At 47.3% G+C, this 19,421-nt stretch overlaps 1 protein-coding gene across 1 annotated transcript in view; it reads right to left on the reverse strand.

The window, feature by feature from the left end:
• Window positions 1-19,421, reverse strand: part of LOC118083602 (gamma-aminobutyric acid receptor subunit gamma-4) — a 38,882-nt gene that overhangs the window by 10,930 nt on the left and 8,531 nt on the right. Inside the window, exons 2-5 of the mRNA XM_088664710.1 lie at window positions 14,102-14,253; window positions 11,801-11,868; window positions 3,345-3,565; window positions 2,829-2,911 (exon numbers count right to left, since the gene is read on the reverse strand). Coding sequence (XP_088520836.1) covers window positions 2,829-2,911; window positions 3,345-3,565; window positions 11,801-11,868; window positions 14,102-14,253 — 524 coding nt within the window. The remainder of the gene's footprint in view (window positions 1-2,828; window positions 2,912-3,344; window positions 3,566-11,800; window positions 11,869-14,101; window positions 14,254-19,421) is intronic.

Raw genomic sequence — 19,421 nt, forward strand, 5'->3', positions numbered from 1 at the left:
CAAACTGCAGCTCTCCAGATGTTTTGGACTACAATTCCCATCTTCCCTGACCACTGGTCCTGTTAGCTAGGGATGATGGGAGTTGTAGGCCAAAACATCTGGGGGGCCGTAGTTTGGGGGTGCCTGCCATATATCCTCTGACCAGGAGGCCTTCCCCATCATCCTCTCAGCACCTGGTAAGATCCAAACAGGTCTTATGCTGCTGGGATTTTATACTTGTTTACTACCAGAAATATGACAGAGATGCAAGGGCTGCTCGGAAAGAGGAATGTTGGCGTGTTGTGGTCTTTCTCTCAAGGAAGAGAAGGTGGGAGGGAGGGAGAAGGAGAGAGAGAGAGATGGCTTTGAAGCCGTGTTTGCCCTTTCTGGAACATCACTGGCCAGAGACAGGTGTTTAGCTGACCCTTTGGCTTGGAATGAAAGGACACGACAGCAGCTGGGACTTGGGACCCTGTTTGATCAGCAGTGGCCATGCAAAACTTTCCAGTAGTGCTAGTCTAAGCTGACACCCTGCTGGCTGTGACAGAGCAAAGACTTTGCAAGCCAATCTATTTCTGTGCTAATTCTAGCACATTTTTGGAAATGTGTTGTGACCCATGTGTGCCCTCTATGCCCTCTAACCTGAACAGGCCACTAGTCTTATTCTGGATGGCCTCAGGGGACTTGACAGCGCAGGTTCTTATAAAACAGCATCCATCACCACTCCACTTGTAATTCCTGGGTGAAGGCTGATTTGGGGATTGATTCAGACACAGTTTTCTTACTGCTCATCTTTTGCAGGTGACTCCCTGACCGATCCCTCCCCCCTCACACACGGGTCTAAATCTGAAGGGGAATGGAGCTTCCACACAGCAGGAGCACAGATGTATTTAGGGAAGACTCTCAATTTCTGAGTCCCTCCACAGGCAGAAAGAACATCCCCTCCCCCAGCAGTCTCACTATCGGAGTGGAAATGAGTTTCTATAAGGTTCCAGTCACGCATCAGGGCCACATGAGAAGCTATGAGGTGGGGTTTGCAGAGGGCCACCACTGGGGCCCATCTGTAGAGTTTCTGCATGTGAAACCCTCCCCTCCCCCCTTCCCGGTACTCCCTGCATCTCCCTGTGTTTAGGAAGTGAGGATGTGGCAGAGGAGGCAGGCAGAGCAGAAATGGGGACTCCAGCGAGCTGCCAGCTGCAGCTGTCTCTAGCATCCTGGTTTTCTCTGCAAATTGAAACGTCAAAACTGTTTCGAAGCAGCGATCTTGATGCCTATATATGATAAATCCTCCCGGGGCGGTGGGAGATACCTCGTAGCATAGCTAAACTATGTTTATAATTAATTGCCAGGCATGCGTGGCGTGTACTGTTAATTAGCTAAGATGCAGAGGAGATGGGGACAGGCTGGGAGGGACTGCTCAGAGCCACGTGGGTGGGCAACAGGGAGAGGGAGGAGGCTGTGCACAGGATCTGTGGCAGTGACATGACAGGCGGTGGCAGGCTGAAGGGCTGGTGAAGTCCAGGAAACAGCAGCAGCACCAGCCAGAAAGCAAACAAATGAACAGGCTGAAGGTGGGGAGCAGGAGCGGGAGGGGGTTTGGAAGGAGACTGTCCCATTGAAAAGGCAGGGAGGGAGGGAAGGAATGGGCAGCATGATGGCATCCTCTTTGGCTCCCATCCATACTCAGAACCACTAAATCAGAATCTGAGTCTATGGGCTGAAAGGGGCTTTGTATGTTTGGAAGCACATTATGGCCTCTGTGAGAGAGACAGAGAAGAGAGAGAGCAAGCTGTCATTGCCTCAATCTACAAAGAAAAGGACTCCGTGAGCCACTGCGAGGGAGGGAGGCTGCTGTGAGGATTGCGCCCACACAGAATTTACAGGGATCTGAAGAAGAACATAAGAAGAGCCTGCTGGGTCAGGCCAAAAGGCGCAACCTAATCATAGAATGGTAGAGTTGGAAGGGACCGCAAGGGTCATCTAGTCCTGCCCCCTGCAATGCAGGAATCTCAACTAAAGCATCCATGACAGATGGTCATCTAACCTCTGCTTAAAACCTCTGCTTAAAACCTCCAAGGAAGGAGAGTTCACCACCTCCCAAGGGAGTCCGTTCTTGCTGTCAGAAAGTTCTTCCTGATGGTTAATTGGAAAATCCTTTCTTGTAACTTGAATGCATTGGTTTGGGTCCTACCCTCCTGAGTAGGAGAAAACAACCTTATTTCATCTTCCATGTAGCAGCTCTTTAAATATTTGAAGATGGCTATCATATCTTCTCTCTGTCTCCTCTTATCCAAGCTAAATATACACAGCTCCCTTAACCACTCCACATAAGGCTTGGTTTCCAGACCCTTGATCATCTTGGTCACCCTCCTCAGCATACATTCTAGCTTGTCAACATCCTTCTTAAATTATGGCACCCAGAACTGGACACAGTATTCCAGGTGTGGTCTAACCTAGGCAGAATAGAGTGGTGCTGTCATGTCCCTTGACCTGGACACTAGACTTCTGTTGATGTTGCCTAGAATAACATTGACTTTTTTTGCTGCTGTATCACACTGTTGACTCATGTTAAGCTTGTGGTCTTCTGGGACCCCCATTTCTTAGACACAACAGCCTCCAGTGTGTCTTGATTCTCAATGGAAACCCAACCCTGGATGAGCACATGGAATGCCCTGGATTATTGAGCACTGCTCAGCAGAGATTGGAGGTGGCATGCAAGCTCTGCAACAACAATATTTGGAGTGTTCTAGATCCATGCACAGCCTCTTTTGTGGGGCAGGTTTAGCATCTTTTTGCCCTACCCTTCAGTCCCATGACCCTGTCATGACATCTATGCAACCGGTACTCACAGCTGGAGAAGACCAGAGGGCAGGAGTGGGTATCCATTGGGAAGTTCTGCAGCTGGAGGAGGCATTCAGCTTCAATGGTCAACCTGGAGAGGAGAAGGGGATGGGGAATACTGGTTTGATAGCTGCTGCAGAAGCACAACTAACCTTGTATGAACATCAATACTTCTGGAGCTTCTCTGGAGCATTTTAGCATCCCCCCCAAAGGGTGCGTCAGCAGCTACCTGAGGCCACCAAACCCACATCTAGTCCCTTTCATGTTCCATTTATTTCATTCTAAGGCTGGATGTCTCCTTCCCTCTGTGATCCAGTCTGAAAGCAAATGGAATTGGATCCATTCTGCATGAAGAGGCCAGTTGGATGGTCTCTTTGTAGGTGAAAGCCAGGGAGAGACAACCACAAAACCACTTGTGGTGTGACCCCTCCCCAATCCTTTCTGAATTTGCTTATTTTTTCTGCCCTTCTCTCCCCTGACTCTTTCATCCCTGTTGAATGACTGCCTGGGAGCCAGGGGTTTACCTGAGCGTATAGAGGACTTTCCCATCATTCCAGATCCGGAGCAGCTGGTTGGGGGTGGTGATCCAGTGGGAGTCAGCCCTCTTAGAGTTCCTGAAAAAGGTGTCTGGGATCCAAATCCGGCTCACCATATTGGTGTTGAGGGTGAGGGCTTTGAGGGTGCTGTTGAAGCGAAGGCGCCGGTCGTACCAAGTCTGGGCGAAGAATATGTCAATGGTGTATTCCTGTGAGAGGCACAAAAGAACATCCACAGCCTGCCTGAAACTGAGACCTGCAGCTCTTCATCCTGAAGGGTGACATTTGGTGGATATCATTCTTAGCATTTGTATTGCAGGGGGTTGGACTAGATGACTCTTGGGGGTCCTTTCCAACTCTACAATTCTATGATAAGTGGCTTTTCAGGACCAGACTCTCACAAAGTGATGCACATAAAGGAAGGATAAAAGGTTCCATTGGCTATACAATTACTTGCTCAGAATAACACCCTTAAGGAAAGGAAGCAATGAAGAGATGAGTTTCCAAGGTCCTTTGCACTGAAGGGGCCAAGGGCAAGCCATTCAGAAGAGGGCTCCATAACTGTTGGGCTCCTCTCAAGAAGACCCCATCTCTCCTACATATTAAACTATTGGTCTTACTGGTAGCAGGTCCTCTGAAGCACACATTAGTTGTAGTGTACAGGTAGGGTGACATGGTGGTCCTAAATCTGCATTATCCGGACTGAGAGATGTTCCAAAATACAGGGGAAAACCTATGCAGACAGCCTTGAAAGGTGCAGCAGCTCACTAGCAGTAGCAGCTCACTAGCAGTGTAAGCCAGCAGAGGGAGGGCAAGTCTGTCCCTGTGACATCAAAAAAGGGGGGCTGTAGAAGGGACAGGTTAGGGTTAGGCAAGAAGGAAGCCAGTCAAACCAGCTCCCACTCCTTCTGAAGTGCTAGAAGGTTTGAATAAGGCAACAAATTGGTGCCATCTATGCAGAGTTGTGGGGGGCAGGACCCCCCAATATTTTCAAGGAGGGCCCTAGTTCCCCCCCCCATTCCACTGTTATTCTCAAAGGACATGCCAGCGGGAAGCATCTTCGCCCTGGCGTGTCCTGTGTGCTCTGGCAAGCTCCCCAAGGGCCGCACCAGTTGAAAGCATCTTCGTGCTGGCATGTCTTCTGCCAGGGATGCAGTGAAGGTAAGGCAGCTGGAGGTCAGGAGGTGGCAGGTGGCAGGCCAAGTTGGCCTGGCTGGGTTGGGGGGGGGAGGAGAGGCACATGTGCAACATCATATACGCGCGATGAGCCCTTGCAATGTTGGGGGGGGCAACTCAGTGTGCCTGGGCAACTGTTTTGGACAAGATGCTTTTAAAAAGAGAAACCTAATGTTACAGTTTGAGAAGTTCACCACAGGAGCAAAACATATTGCCACCCTTGCACCACACACTGCCTCCCCCCCTGAAGCACCCATTACCTAGGTGGTGGGATGGCGGTATGAAGTGGCAGCAGCGTCAGCAGGTTCCGGGGAGATCTCATGAGATTTCTGCAAGATCTCACAAAATCCTGCCGGAAATTGGTGACCATGCCAGCACCACATCCCTGGAAATGAGGGTGGGGGGGAGCAGGTGACATGTGGCGGTACCCACTTGGGGGTTTCTGCTGCCTGAGGTACAGTAGTTGCTTCAGCTTGCCTCATGGGTAGGCCAGCCCTAGTACAAATAAACAGAGATAAAACTAGACCTGGACCGGAGTAGTTCTCCAACCAAGGCAAAACACCCCATTTTGGCTTCTGGGTCTCTTTTCAACCTTTTCCTGGCTTCTTTCTTCAACAGCAATGCAGCTGTCCCACATTGCTTTACTTCTTTTGTTCCGTTCCATTGACTGTCTTTGTAAACACCCTATTTTCTAGTTTGACATACAACATTTTCGCTCCCTTCCCCTGACAATCTTTCAATCAACCAAAAGGAGAGTACCATCCTCCTTAATTGCCAGGTTCCATCCTGGGCTGAGCACTTTGCTCTCCTTTGTAAAAGTAAAACCCTTTCTATCGAACTATTGACCCTCCTGTTCTTACCACCCTTGTGCAAACTTTTGACCTTCCTGTGAAGGAGAACCAAATGGCTGAAAGTCCTATTCTATCCCACTGTTCCTCACCTCCCATACCCCGAAGTGGTGCTCATGGGCATGGGGGGGGGGCAGGCTTTATCTTGGTGGAGGCAGAACTGAGTTCTTTGCAACACAATCGGTCAGTTAGTTACCAGTAAGTATTTTTATTCATTTACTTGATTGACCCATGGTGGTGCTGCAGATTTGCTGCCCTCTAGAGCAAATGAGGAAGATAAACCTTGCCTGGTTGGGTTGGGTTCCTTCTAGTGGGCTGGTGGGCAGTTGCTAAACAAATCCTCTCAGTCTCATGCTGGGATGGGTAAAAGGTCCTCATAGTTGCTAAATGTCACATGACAGTCTACCTCATGACAGAAGAATACATCTGTATGGAGGGACCAGAACCCAAGTGCTCCTGCCAAGAACCTTGAGGCTGGCACAGACTATACAGGATCAGAGATGAGGTGTCATTGCTGTTTCTGGCTCAGTCGCAAGGCACTTTTCCAAAAAGCAAATTTCTTGGTCATCTGAGGAACTGGAGGCTGATGCACAGGACTGCCCCACAAGGGCAGTTGGAGAGCAAGAGAATCGCCTTAGATTTTGCAAGGTAGGGGGCTTCTGGAAGTGCAGTCTAGAGCATATAGCTCAGGATTCCCTTCCCCTGCTATGAGCTCTGAGAGTTCAGTTCAAGGACATGCTGGGAATATTTCCTGCAGGTAGAGGACACACACAGAGAGAATGGAAGCAATGAAGCAACACAGCCCAGAACAAAGGCCACCTCCTTGCAACTTGTAAGCTTCACTGGGACACAAGTTAAAGACATAGGCAACATCCCAATAGTTTAGTGAATATTTCATGTGTTTTGTCATTTAATTCAACTGGATGCCCAAGCCTGTCCAGATGCACTCAAGAAATCTAAAACACATTACTAAACAAAACCCAGTCAAAACACACAGGCAGGATATGTTGCTGATTTGGTTCAGGGGCAGCTTCTTTTCTGCTCCCCTCCCCATAAACAATCAAAACTGTCCTCCCATGTATGTTCCACTCTCACTTTTATGGAAGGGGGCTCTGTGCAATAAATCAGAATTTAACCCCCTGGAAACATAGTGACTGGAGCAGCCTTTGTTTGGCTTTGATGTGGCTGCCCACACAGCTCTTGAATGCTGCTGAAGTACTGCGCTAGTACTTTCAGCTGGAAGTGGAATTAAAATGCAAATTCACACATAGATATAGTGCTATTTGCTCCATCAAACTCAGCACGGCCTGTCTCTATGGGTAAGATCTTATATGCTTCTGTGGGGCTTAAGTCCCATTCTGCTATGGTCCTGTTTCACTGTCCCTTTGATAAGCAGTTTCCTCTTTGCTCCTTCCCTTTAATGTACCTAGTTAGTTCCTGTTCCTTTCTAGCCATGTGATTCCTGGGCTGAAAGTTAATTAGTCAGTTTTGGCTTTCAGATAATTACTGGTTTCCTCACTCCAGCTAGAACAACTTCCTGTTATTTTATTTGCAATTGCTCTTGTTTCAAAGAAGAAACCAGCAATTAAATTCTCCTTTCTTGCTCCTAAGGATCAGGAACTGACCAAGGATTCCACCAGATGGCCTGCCAATTCAGCCTTCATCCTGATTTGCTTGAGCAAAGTTTATGTGGTAGTTAGACTATATCCAGTTTTATTGGCTATTCATTCTGATTTCATTACAGGTTGGTAATGATGAACAATCATCCTAAATTCATCCTGATTTGCTTGTGGTGGGTTTACACATATTCCTGTCAATGAGTTGTTCACCCCACGATTTCCCCATAATTTTCCAAACTGTAAAAAATGATTTTTTTAAAAGTAGATTTGTTGTGCTATGGTGACAAGAGTGCTTTAATCGACTGTAACATGCCAATCAAAAAAGTTATGGTGTGCCCTTGAATCCTTCCCTCAAAATACTGACAGACTGGCGAAACCATAATTATTGGTCACTCGGGAAGGTGAGAGAACCAGAAGCAACTAAATAGCTGCTCAAAAAGGAAACTTTCACTTAAAGGCACAGTAACCCTGCCAAGCCTCAGTGGAACTGCACCAGTACACACTGGCTAGGCTGGTATTATGACTGCATTCCTTAAGTGAGGAAAGTGCCTCTACAGATCAGGTGTAGAAAACAGCAACAGGAAGAGAAGCTCAGAACAATGTCATCGGAGTTCAGTGTCAAGAAATAGTGCCTGCACTAGACCAACTGGTTGGTGACATGGAAGCAAAACGACATTTTTCTGGTGGAGAATCGGAATTATTTTGGAGCCTGGCCTGGCTCAGATGAGATCCCCCCCCCCAAATGGCTCATCTGTTGCCCTCACTTGCCTCCCTTTTCTTCAGAAAGGTTGCAGGGCAAACATGTCAGCTGCTCTTCCTATTCTCTTTCTTTTACCTGATCAGACCCTGCTCCTGCCCCAGTAATGGCTGCTATATGGCTTGGAAGAAACATCTGCCACAGGCTCTCTGAGAAAGGCTGAACAATCAAACTATCCTAGGGCCCCTGCCCGCAACCTACTGGGGGAATTTGAGAAGAAGGGCTAGATATAAATTAAATAAACAGATTCACGAAATTAAAAGACGCCTGCTTCTTGGGAGAAAAGCAATGACAAACCTAGACAGCATCTTAAAAAGCAGAGACATCACCTTGCCGACAAAGGTCCGTATAGTTAAAGCTATGGTTTTCCCAGTAGTGATGTATGGAAGTGAGAGCTGGACCATAAAGAAGGCTGATCGCCGAAGAATTGATGCTTTTGAATTATGGTGCTGGAGGAGACTCTTGAGAGTCCCATGGACTGCTAGAAGATCAAACCTATCCATTCTTAAGGAAATCAGCCCTGAGTGCTCCCTGGAAGGACAGATCGTGAAGCTGAGGCTCCAATACTTTGGCCACCTCATGAGAAGAGAAGAATCCTTGGAAAAGACCCTGATGTTGGGAAAGATGGAGGGCACAAGGAGAAGGGGACGACAGAGGACAAGATGGTTGGACAGTGTTCTCGAAGCTACGAACATGAGTTTGACCAAACTGCGGGAGGCAGTGCAAGACAGGAGTGCCTGGCGTGCTATGGTCCATGGGTTCACGAAGAGTCGGACACGACTAAACAACAACAACACATAATGCAGAATTGCTCATCAACAGGCTTTTTCCACCAGTTCTAATGCACATTGCAGTTAAAGTGACCTTTAAGTAACCCAGGTGCAAAGAGTCAACAGGCATCAAGTCTTAGCCTTGGGGTCAAATGTGGCTTACCCTTGATGAACTTTCCTCTTTTGGCCTCTGTTCCTCAACCGCCCATTGGGGTGGGCCTGTAAGGGGACAGAGCGCCTTTCCAGGAAGGTCAGGGCACCCTCTACCGGCTCCTCCCCATGGACCTTTTTTACAACCCCCCCCCCAGACCACATGCAGTGAGGCCAGGTACACTCCTGTAGCACCTCCTGTGGCAACACCACCTCCCAAGCAGGTGCAGCCTGACACTATTAGCAGAAGATCACAATGACCTAGATGCATATGCTCAGCTCATATGACTAAAAGTCCTCACCTAAGGGACCAGGAGAGAACTTGAGCATGACATCAGCCAAGTTCTGCTCAAGATAACACAACCTGTCTGTAGTTAAGAAGACAAGACTTTTGATAGGAAGAAGCTGGAGGCATAATTATGGGATTTGAGTGTCACCACCACTGCTGGGCCACCTGCTCACTGACCTTCCCCTATTCACAGTAGTTTAGCACACTTCCACTCAAAGTTGGGGAGGGCTGCAGCTGAGCTGGGGTTCTGCCCTCCAACAGGCAAGAAGTGTAGGAGATTTGCAGTCAAAATCTAACAATACATATTCTTGTAATTAGTAAGTCTAGGGGCTAATGACCACAGAACGAAAATTTCTAGGCAGGCAGACTCAGACAACAGGAATGCAATTGGTGGACAGAGAGGTCTATGGGATGTCATTCCCCCTGTTTCCAGTGGCAGGAAGAAATGAGAGATATAATCCCTTATCCTTTCTGTTGCATACTCTCTCTTTGTTTTTCTGTACCATGTCTTAAATGGAGATGGATAAATGTCTATGCTCTCACTGAGTGCAGATTCCATTTTAGAAGTCAGCTATGTATTTTGTAACCTACAAGTATTTTTACCTGCATTGCTTTTGTTGCTGTTGTTTGCTGGAAATGTGTGCAATACTTTAAGTAAGTAAACTCTATTTTTAACTTACTTTACAGTCTGTGATTTGATTTTTTAAAACACACACACACCAATCGTGGTAATTATAGAAGGGGAGTCAGCTTGCTAAATATAACGAGGTGTTTCAACCTTTCCTAAGCTTCTGCCGTAGTTTTCTGTCAAGCGGTGGTAATCTAAAGATCTGCCCCACTCAGCTTCTAAGTGCAAATGCTAAACCAAATATTCTAAATGTTTAAGTCTCTCACACATTATGGGGGGCTGGAAGGATAATTGTAATTAATATATTCTCTCCTACCTACCAAACCCATCCCACAAGAAGAAGATGGGCTGTAGTGTCCCTTCCCCTTCTCTGGTCTAGGGGTCATTAGAAAAGGATTGAATATAAAAGTGCCAGTATCATAATGCCATTATTGAAATCTATGGTGCAACCCCATTTATTATAGTGTGTGAAGTTCTGGTCACCTCACCTCCAAAAGGACTTGGAAAACATTCAGAAAAGGGCAAGCAAAATGGTCCAGTAAGATGATGGAATGACCCCCCCCCCCCGTGAGGGAAGATTGCAGCGTTTGGGGCTTTTTAGTTTAAAGAAAAGGCAATGAAAAGGTGGCGTGATTGTTTAAAAAATTATGCATGGTATAAAGAAAGTGTATACAGAAAAGTTTTTCTCCCTCTCTCCTGGAGCTCATGGACATCCTACGAAGCTGAGTGTTGGGATTCAGAACAGATAAAAGGAAGGACATTTTAGTTAAATTTTGGAACTTGTCCCCTCAAGTGGCAGTGATGGCCACCAACCTGGATGTCATTTAAAGACAACTGGTCAAATTTGTGGAGGAGAGGGCTATTGATGCCTACTAGGCATAATGACTATGTTCTGCTTCCATAGTCAGAGGAAGGAAAGCTTCTGCAAACCAGTTGCTGGAAACCACAGGAGGGCTCTTGTGCTTATCTAGGTATAGCATTACCCTCAGCAGCAGCAGCCAGCCGGAGCTTCTACTCTTCCTCCTCCTCGTGGTTATCAAATTTGTCATGAAAGAATTTAATATTTACATTTTTCTGCTGTCTTAAGAATAGAGTGCTGTCTTTGGTCCTGAAGCCTTACAGCACTTTACAGAATATAAAAAGAGCCTCTTAAAATTTGTTAGTTCAAAGGCAGAGTTTTTGCAGCCTTCGTTCCTTCCTGTGAGCAAGCTTTTCACAAATGAAAGCTGCTCCCCTAGCAGAGCGCCCTACCTCTCCTTTCTTAGTATGCATGGCAGCAGCTTCAGCAAAGAAGCTCGGCATTATAGCTTTAAAAAGGTTCTTATTATTTGCCGAGGAAATGCTGATGGCTTACTGAAAACACATGTTCAGTGGTTTAACAGGGAAAGGGTCTCTTCACCCCTTTGAATAAGCAATTGGCAATGAAAAAGGGATTAGCTCAGCCTGCTTCAGTGGAAGGCTGAGCAACGATAAGGCCAAGGGTGCAGGGGGAGGAATGGTTCTATGGGGCTGGAAGATTCGTAGTCTCAGCCGACCATGTAAGAAAGAGGACAGGGCATGGGCTTCAGAGGGACTTTGCAGCTAGTAATTCTGGCAGCACTAAGTCCCTAACATCTTGGCGGTGGGTGGGTTGGGGGTAGTCTCCGTGTGCATATTCTCTGGTGAGTATACAGGTGAGATAAGAAGATAACAACATAAGAATAGCCCTGCTGGATCAGGCCAGTGTCCCACCTAACCAAGCATCCTGTTATCACAGTGGCCCACTAGATGTCTCAGTGGGAAACCCTCAAGGAGGATTCAAGCACAAGAGCACCCTTCCCTTCTGTGGTTTCCAGAAACTAGGATTCTGAAGCATCACAGCCTCCAACCATGGAGGCACAGCATACCATTTTGGATAGGAGCCACTGATATTCTTCACCTCCTCCATTAATTTGGAGGAAATTCTGTTAAAGCCATGCAAGTTGGTTGCAATCATTGCCTCCTGTGGAAGCAAGTTCCATAGTTGAACAATGCACTGTATGTAGGATTTTATTTTTTTAATCTATCCTGAATCTTCTAACATTGAGCTCCACTGGATGCCCACAAGTCACTTTCTTTCCAGTGATGCTCCTTCTCTCCTTTCCCCTCCCCAACCCTCTTATACACATATCCCCCCACTCCAAATTTCTTCCAGTTTCCACTGTTCTCCCAAAGGGTTCAACACTCACCATGTGGATCACAGAGACAGGCCCAATGCTGTTTACGTAGATGTCCACATCAATGAAGGTGGGCTTGACTGTAAAAGAGACCACAAAAGAGAGGACAGGTCAGCCATGGGTATATGCCAAGGGCAGCCACAAGGATAGGTGAGCTCAGTGATTTATGTGTTCCCAAAAGTGCACCCAAAAGTGGCTCTGAAAACAATACAACAATGCAATCCAATAAAATGCAGTGAAAATGTGCAGACAGCAAACTTAACAGCAGTAATAGAAACACAATAATTAAAACTTTAAAAAAAACAAATGCCCAGGAACACAAATCAGTTTTCTGTGCCTACTTAAAAGTGAGCCATGAAGGGGCCTGGGGCATCTCTCAGGTTGGGAGGCTGTTCCATAATTTGGGTGCCACCCACAGTCAAAGAGTCCACACCTGCTATACCTGTGCCCAGAGCAAGGTTGGCCTAATAATAATAATAATAATAATAATAATAAATTTTTATTTATACCCCACCCTCCCCAGTCAAAACCGGGCTCAGGGTGGCTCACACCCATAAAATTACAATAAAACATAAAGAGCAATTAATTAAAAGACAGATTAAAATACAACATTAAAATTTAAAATGCAGCCTCATTTTAAGTAGTCTATAAATCCAAGCCATGAGGGAGGAAAACACAGGGCTCAGACTAAGTCCAACCCAAAGGCCAGGCGGAACAGCTCTGTCTTGCAACCACCTCAGATGGCAAAAGATCCCAAGGTGGTACTTTCATGGGCACCCCACCTGCCCCACCTGCTTCTGCTGCCACTGGAGAAGTAGCACTGGCACAAATTTCCTCCAACATCTCATAGTAGAGGCGATAGGGCAGGCAGTGCAACAGTGGCGTAGTGTGGGGGGTCTGAGGGGTCTGTCACCCCAGGCATAGTTGGAGGGATGCATCACGTGCCCTGCCCCATTGTGAGCTGTTGGTGTACTCAGCACTCTCCAGCTGGAGGGCACCATGAGAATGACATAACAAGTCATGGCGCCCTCCCTGTGAGGCCAGCAACACTCGTAAAAGCAGTGCTGTGTTCGCAGGGCCCAGGGTGCACACCTGATCACAGCACGTTTTTGTGAGTCTTGCAAAGTGACACTGGGCTTGTGGGGCACCATAAGTGCACCCTGCTTTGCAGCAGTGGGCAAGGCTCACTCTGGTAGCATGCCCTGCCCATGGCCCTGCCCCCTGGTGCACCCTCTGCATGCCCATGCATGCACCCACCCTGAGCACAAGCGGGAAGTTCTCTGCTGCTGAAGCGCAACACACTTCCTGTTTCATGCCACTCCTGGGTGAGGCTTTCCTTAAGAAGCTCTTACAAAACCTCACTGCTGAGCAGGAAAGGAGGAGATTAAGCAAAAACTTCTCTTTAAGGAAAAGCTCTTCTTGAATCTCCCCACCTTGCCGGTGGGGTGGCAAGCTTTGCAAGGACTGCTCCTTGAGGGGAAGCCCTTGCAGAGCCTAACAGCTGCCCATCATGAGGTCAACAGTGGGACAGTTTGCTGCTGGTGCCAAAACACCTCGGGCTGCCCCTGACCCAGAGCAAAGCACCCTTAAGAGAAGTTCTTGAGAAGGTTCCTTTGGAAGTGGGCAGTTCCTTGCAGCTTAAGCAGCCGAAGCCAGTGCCTCAAATTGAACCCAGAAACATTTAAGACCCCAATGCAGAATACAATCTGCTCTGCTGCTCTGCTGATCCCAGAGAACTCTCTAGTTTCTGGGCTCTCTTGGAAGGGCAGCCTAAGGAGCAAACTAATGCAACTTGTGGCTAACATTTTTTTTAAGTAGCCACAATAAAAAAAGAAGCAGAAGCAGCAGGTGTGGAGCTCTGATTCAGAAAGTGTTTTCGATCTGGATCAGGAGCATGTACTAGTTTTTCTGCTGAAAATTGTCCCCTATCTAGCAGTTGTGTAGGGAAAATTTTCCAGTAGAAAACTGGCCTGGGCCCCCTCTACGGCTGCTTTTCCTCAAACGTAAAAGTGGCCAGATTAAGCTGGCACCCAGTGTACACCCGCCTGCCCACCCAGACTGGCTGTAAGTAAGCAAGTGGTAGACTGAGACTGAGAATGCACCCCTTTTGCTCTCATCGCCCACCCTCTACCACTTTTGCCCTCTGCCTCTACACCCCAGTGCTGCTGGACTTGGGAACCTGGTGCTCAGTGTACAAAACATCAATGCCAGCAATCAGTCATGTTCCATGTACTCCCCCATTCTTTGCAACCTGCACCCCTCAGTCAAGGGTGCCTTCCAGCTGAGGTCTCCCTTGGGAGGAGGAAGACTTACTGCTGATATCAGGGCGCAGCTTGTTGTCATAGTTCTGGAGGAGGGAGTTGAGGATCTGTGTGGCATCTGTCTCCTGGGCTTTGGGGGTCAGGACCCAGGTTTTGTTGGTGTTGCTGAGGTAATCGTAGTCATATTCCTCTGTGCTCTCTGCCCTGCAAGGGAAACAGGAAATCCATGGAGGAGCAGGCAATGGGAAAAGCATATCTGAGACCCTGGAGAGTTGCTGGCAGTCAAAGGAGCTACTCAGGGGCAGATGGGTACAGCAGGGGACACTTCTGTGTGCTTTGTTGCCCCCCGCCCACCAACACCATCACAACATTTTGGAGAGGACTTATATAACACAACAGCCATACGTGAACCTCAATACAAGGTGATGTGCTATAGCACTGCAGCTTCTTCTCCTGCAGTACAAATCAATATAGGACTATCCTGGTACTTTACATAGCACAAGAGGAGAACTCCGTGCCCCAAGGAGCATACTGTACAATCAAAATTCAGCACAGGGGAAAGCAGGAGCAGTAAGGGTGAAAATGACCAGCAGGGGGTAAAGCAAGAAGCAGTGTGTAACTGCTACAGTTCCCCATGCTTAGTCTTAGTCTCAGGGTAAGGAATCATAGGGCTCATTTGAATAATTGCTGTTCAAGTCACTGAAGCAGAGTCTAACTTGTGGGGAAATAAATATACAAATTCCTGGGACCCATGTGTGTGGGGTAAATAACAAAAGAATCGGCTGGGTGCCTGGATTCAACATGTGGGGCTAAACTCACTTTCTACCGTCTTTCCCACATTTTAAGACACCGTCTTATCACTTTTTTTCCTCAAAAAAACACTGGGTGGCTTATTTTCAGGGAATGTCTTACCGGTATTTTTATTACATCAGGAGCAGTGCCCCTCTTGCTCCCTGTCTCCCTGCGGGGCAGGACTCTTGACTGAAAGAAAATGATGGGCAACAGCCACCACCAAGCTCCATGAGAGGGAGTCTGAGGGAAGGGAGGTGTGTGCATCGCTGGCCCAGCCCTCTCTCCCCGGCCCTGGGATGTTCGTGAGGGAGGAAAGGAGCTCCTCCGAAGGGCTGCTCTCTCTCTCTCCCCTCCCAGGTGGGGACTCACTTAATAGCAATCTGCTACACTGGAGCTTCTTAAATTTAAACCAGTACAGTATAATGGAATCTATCTGTGTGATGCAGTCGTAGCAGTAGCCTATACTAAAGCAAATAAGGATCTCTACCAGCCAGCCAACTGCCCAAGACTTAAGAGCGAAAGTTCCAACAATGTAGCACTTTGTAGCACTGATAGCAAAGAGGCTACCGGCTGAGATACTGTACAAAACAAAGAAGCCAGCTGAGCAGCAATTAAGATGGTAAATGGTAGCAATTAAGTAGCAATTGAGCCAGCAGAAAGCGGGGTGAGATAATCTGCTGGTCCTAACAACCCGTCCGTGTTTCTCTTACCCACAAAATGTTAACTTTTGTGTAGGGTGTAGGGCAGTGTTTAGCAGCTCCTAAACAGCGAGAAGGGGAAAGTCCTTAATCCCCAAGGCAAGGACTGCGCCACCGGCAGCGATCCCGGTACCGGTACAAATCCTTAAAGGGGAAGCTCTACAGACAAGCAATGGAAAGAAAAAAGAATCCTCACTTTTTAAAAGGCTATTAAAAGGGGGAAAGGTGGGGGGAAGCGAGAGGTGGGCTGTGTGTGTGAGAGAGAGAGAGAGAGAGGCGGGGGGGGGGAGAGAGACGCGCACACAGAGTCTCTCCCTAAAGGGGAAGGCAGCGTCTTCAATCGCCCCTCTTTTTTCCCTCGTGCTTTCATCTTCTCCCCACCGCAAATGCCACTTTTCTCCTCTTCACCAAGCAAGCAGAGCTCACACAGCCTAGCTAAAAAAAAATATTTTGGAATCCTTTTACAGGTATTTTAAAAAATGCTTACAGAAACAGGAGGGGGAATCACGAGGCTGCAGGAACGGCTCTACGGTGCATTTTTACAAGCTTTTAAAAGAAATACGTGTCTTTGGAGCGACAGTAAAATGGGGAGAGATTTTTATGGGGGAGAGTTGGCTGGCGGGAGGGGGGAAGGGTCTATCACTATGTCTTATTTTCGGGTTATGGCTTATATCGCGCAACTGCTTAGAAATCCTGCTATGTCTTATATTATGGCTACGACTTAAAAAGGGGGAAACACGGTAGTAAGAGAGAGCACCCAGTACCAGAGTTCAAACTCACAAAAGTTTAGCAGCAGTATAACGTGGGAAAATAGGTTGTTAGACCCCTTATCCTGTTTGGCAGCATAAAGAGCTCCCCTCTTTCTATCTCTTCTGCAATGAACAGACCACACACTGTTAAGTACATTTAAAATGCTTTGCTTAACAGTGCGTGGTCTTTTCATTGCAAGAGAGGTAGAAAGAGAGTAGCTTGTTCAAAAGGTCAGATTAATGCGTTTATCCAAACAGCAGCAAGAAGAACACAGGCAGAATACTTGGGGGGGGGGGAGTACAGAAAGATACTGGTAGTTTCAAACACATGGTCTAAGCTTGGAGTGAAGCTTAGACATGTCCTGCCTCATAGGATACATGGAGAAAAGGGTGGTAAGAGGAAGTGAATGCTCCACTTCCTCACCCATTAGAGAAAGCATTTGTGACCTAGCTGAGTCTAGGAATCCAACTCTATGGTTTTAACCCCTTATCGCACTAACTAGCACTCATGCATAGTTATGTTTGACTGCAGTATTCCCCACACATGACATGCTCATGCAGAGATAACTCCTGACAAAAGTGAACGCTTCAAAGAGCCAGGGCTGTAAAGAACTGCAGGCTTGAGTGGCAGGTGCTCTGCTACACTAAATCTGTACAGTTCTGGCTACCTCATCTCAAAAAGGAGATTGAAGAGCTGGAAAAGTTTCAGAAAAGGGCAACCAAAATGATCAATTAGATGGAGCAACTCCCCTATGTGAAAAGGTTGCAGCATTTGGGGCTTTTTAATTTAGAGAAAAGGCAAGTGAGAGGCAACGTGATAGAAGTTTATAAAATTATGCATGGCATGGAGAAAGTGGACAGAGAAAACTACCCCCCCCCCCTCAGAAACACTAGAATTTGTGGGCGTCAAATGAAGCTGAATGTTGGAAGATTCAGGACAGATAACATGAAGTCTTTTTATGCAGCACAGTTAAACTATGGAACTCCCTTCCACAGGAGATAGTCATGGCCACCAACTTGGATGTTCTTAAAAGAGGATTAGACAAATTCATGGAGAAAGCTATCCATGGCTACTTGCCACAATAACTATGTTCTTCCTCTACAGGCAGTAATGCTTTTGAACGGCAGCTGCTGGAAACCACAGGAAGGGAGTGTGCTCTTTTGCTCAGGTCCTACTTGTGGGCTTCCATTTTGAGCATCTGCTTGGCCACTGCAAGAACAGGATGCTGGACTAGATGGCCTGATACATCAGGGCTCATCTTATGTTCTTATGCTCTTTTGAATCCCAGGCAGGAAAACTGAGAGATCATTTCAATTTGTGCCACTGGGTAACTTGGCCGCTGTGATGTGCCCCAGCACACACGCGCGCGCACACACACACACACACCATAATACAATAAGGCACTGGATTTAAAGACGTGTGCCTCCAGATGCCCCTTCCTCTGCCTGCTTATTGATTCAATTTTAGTGAGAAGTTTACAATCTCCCCTCCCAGCTTCCACTTCCCAGTAATAAGCAGGGGAAGCTCTTCCATCTCCCAGGTGTAATAAGTGATGGCAAGACTCCTGCAGGCACCAAGCAATTAGGGAGGTGCAGGGGACATGCCTTCTGCCTGTTAATGGAAATGTCACACGCAGCAAACATTTTGCAATCAAGAGCTGAGCAGGCTGGAGGAGATGTTGTGTCAAGACACAGCAATTCAATCTGGCAACTTGTGAAAGGTACAGCCCAGCTCTTGTCTTGCTCAGACAGAATCAAGAGGAAAAGGTATTCATGCCTGACATACTGTAAAACCTGCTTGTCAAAACAGGCACCTCTCTTGACCAGGCAATTCACGGAAAGGCAGCTCAGGTGGGAGAGACGCACTATCATCCTGCATGTGTGTGTGTGTGTGTGAGAGAGAGAGAGAGAGAGAGAGAGCGTGCGCACATGTGTGCGTGCACACACGCACACACACACACACACACACATTTTATGGTGGGTGTGCATGATGGGCTGTGAGGGGCAGGCAAGCTATGGGACAGCTTTGCTTCCTGGCCAGGGATGTGTCAGCCATATTAATTATCAGATTCAGAAGAGAAAGATGGGTTTTGACATTCCCTCCTTGGGTGATGCTTGACATTATCCCAAAATCAAGCCATGTCAGCAGAGGCCAAGCACACTTGGTTAAAGAAAGAGCACCCAGAGCTCAGCTACTGTAGACAGCTCAGAACGGGGCAACAAAAACGCACCAGATTGGCAGATTCAGAGATTAGTCTCCAGTTCTGAATGGTGCTGCTTTTCTGGGACAGACACTTCTGAGGAGCTGTGTAAGCTCATCAACTCTGATTGGCAGTCCATGTGGGAAATGGTTAGGCCAAAATAAAATTTTATGTGTTGATATGCAAAGGCACATGGGGCTCCCCTGTATATTCGTAGAGAGGGCGCTCTGTGAGGTCACATCCCCTGCTTATCTTCACAGGGAAAGGTAACCAAAAGAAGAAGAATCCTTATAGTCAACCATATACAGTATTTTGTAATGTTCAAGTAGATTCTGCCTGTCTTGTTTCTTACTGCTGCTTACTGCTCAATCAAATCTGAAGCTTTATGTAAGTAAACAAAAAAATTATTCTTGCACTACAGACTTCTCTGTGTTTATTTTGTCTAGATGGGTAAAAAAGGGAAGATACAATCTGCCAAAGCATCCTGGATAATTACTAATAAGGTTAAGCAACCCTTTGTCTCAGGAGTTTCCACATTTTATAATGCAAAGAAATGGCAATTTTAAACTCTGCTTACTAGATATTAAGCTCACACAAGTAAGAGGAGGGATAAATAAGAACATCCCACCCTACACTCCAAATCCATCCAACATCCCAAAGGCTTACTTTTGTTCAGCCACCCATAATTTGTGGTTGCCACCAGTCTCTTTCCCCCTGGTAGGTACAGAGAACAGGGTCACCTTTCATTTGCAAGGGGTGTCAAGACAAGGTGGGAAGGCTGCCAGCAAGGCTGCGCAGCTCTGCCCCTTCCCCCAATTGCTTGGGGTAGGCTTGGGAGTCGCGGGCAGGCAGCGTGCCGAATGTCACCCCCCTCAGTGATGACACCTGGGGTGGGCTGCCCGCACCACCTCCCTTCATCTGCCCCTGTATGC

Source organism: Zootoca vivipara, chromosome Z2 (genome assembly GCF_965207765.1).
Source record: "Zootoca vivipara chromosome Z2, rZooViv2.hap1.1, whole genome shotgun sequence".
Lineage (NCBI taxonomy): Eukaryota > Metazoa > Chordata > Lepidosauria > Squamata > Lacertidae > Zootoca > Zootoca vivipara.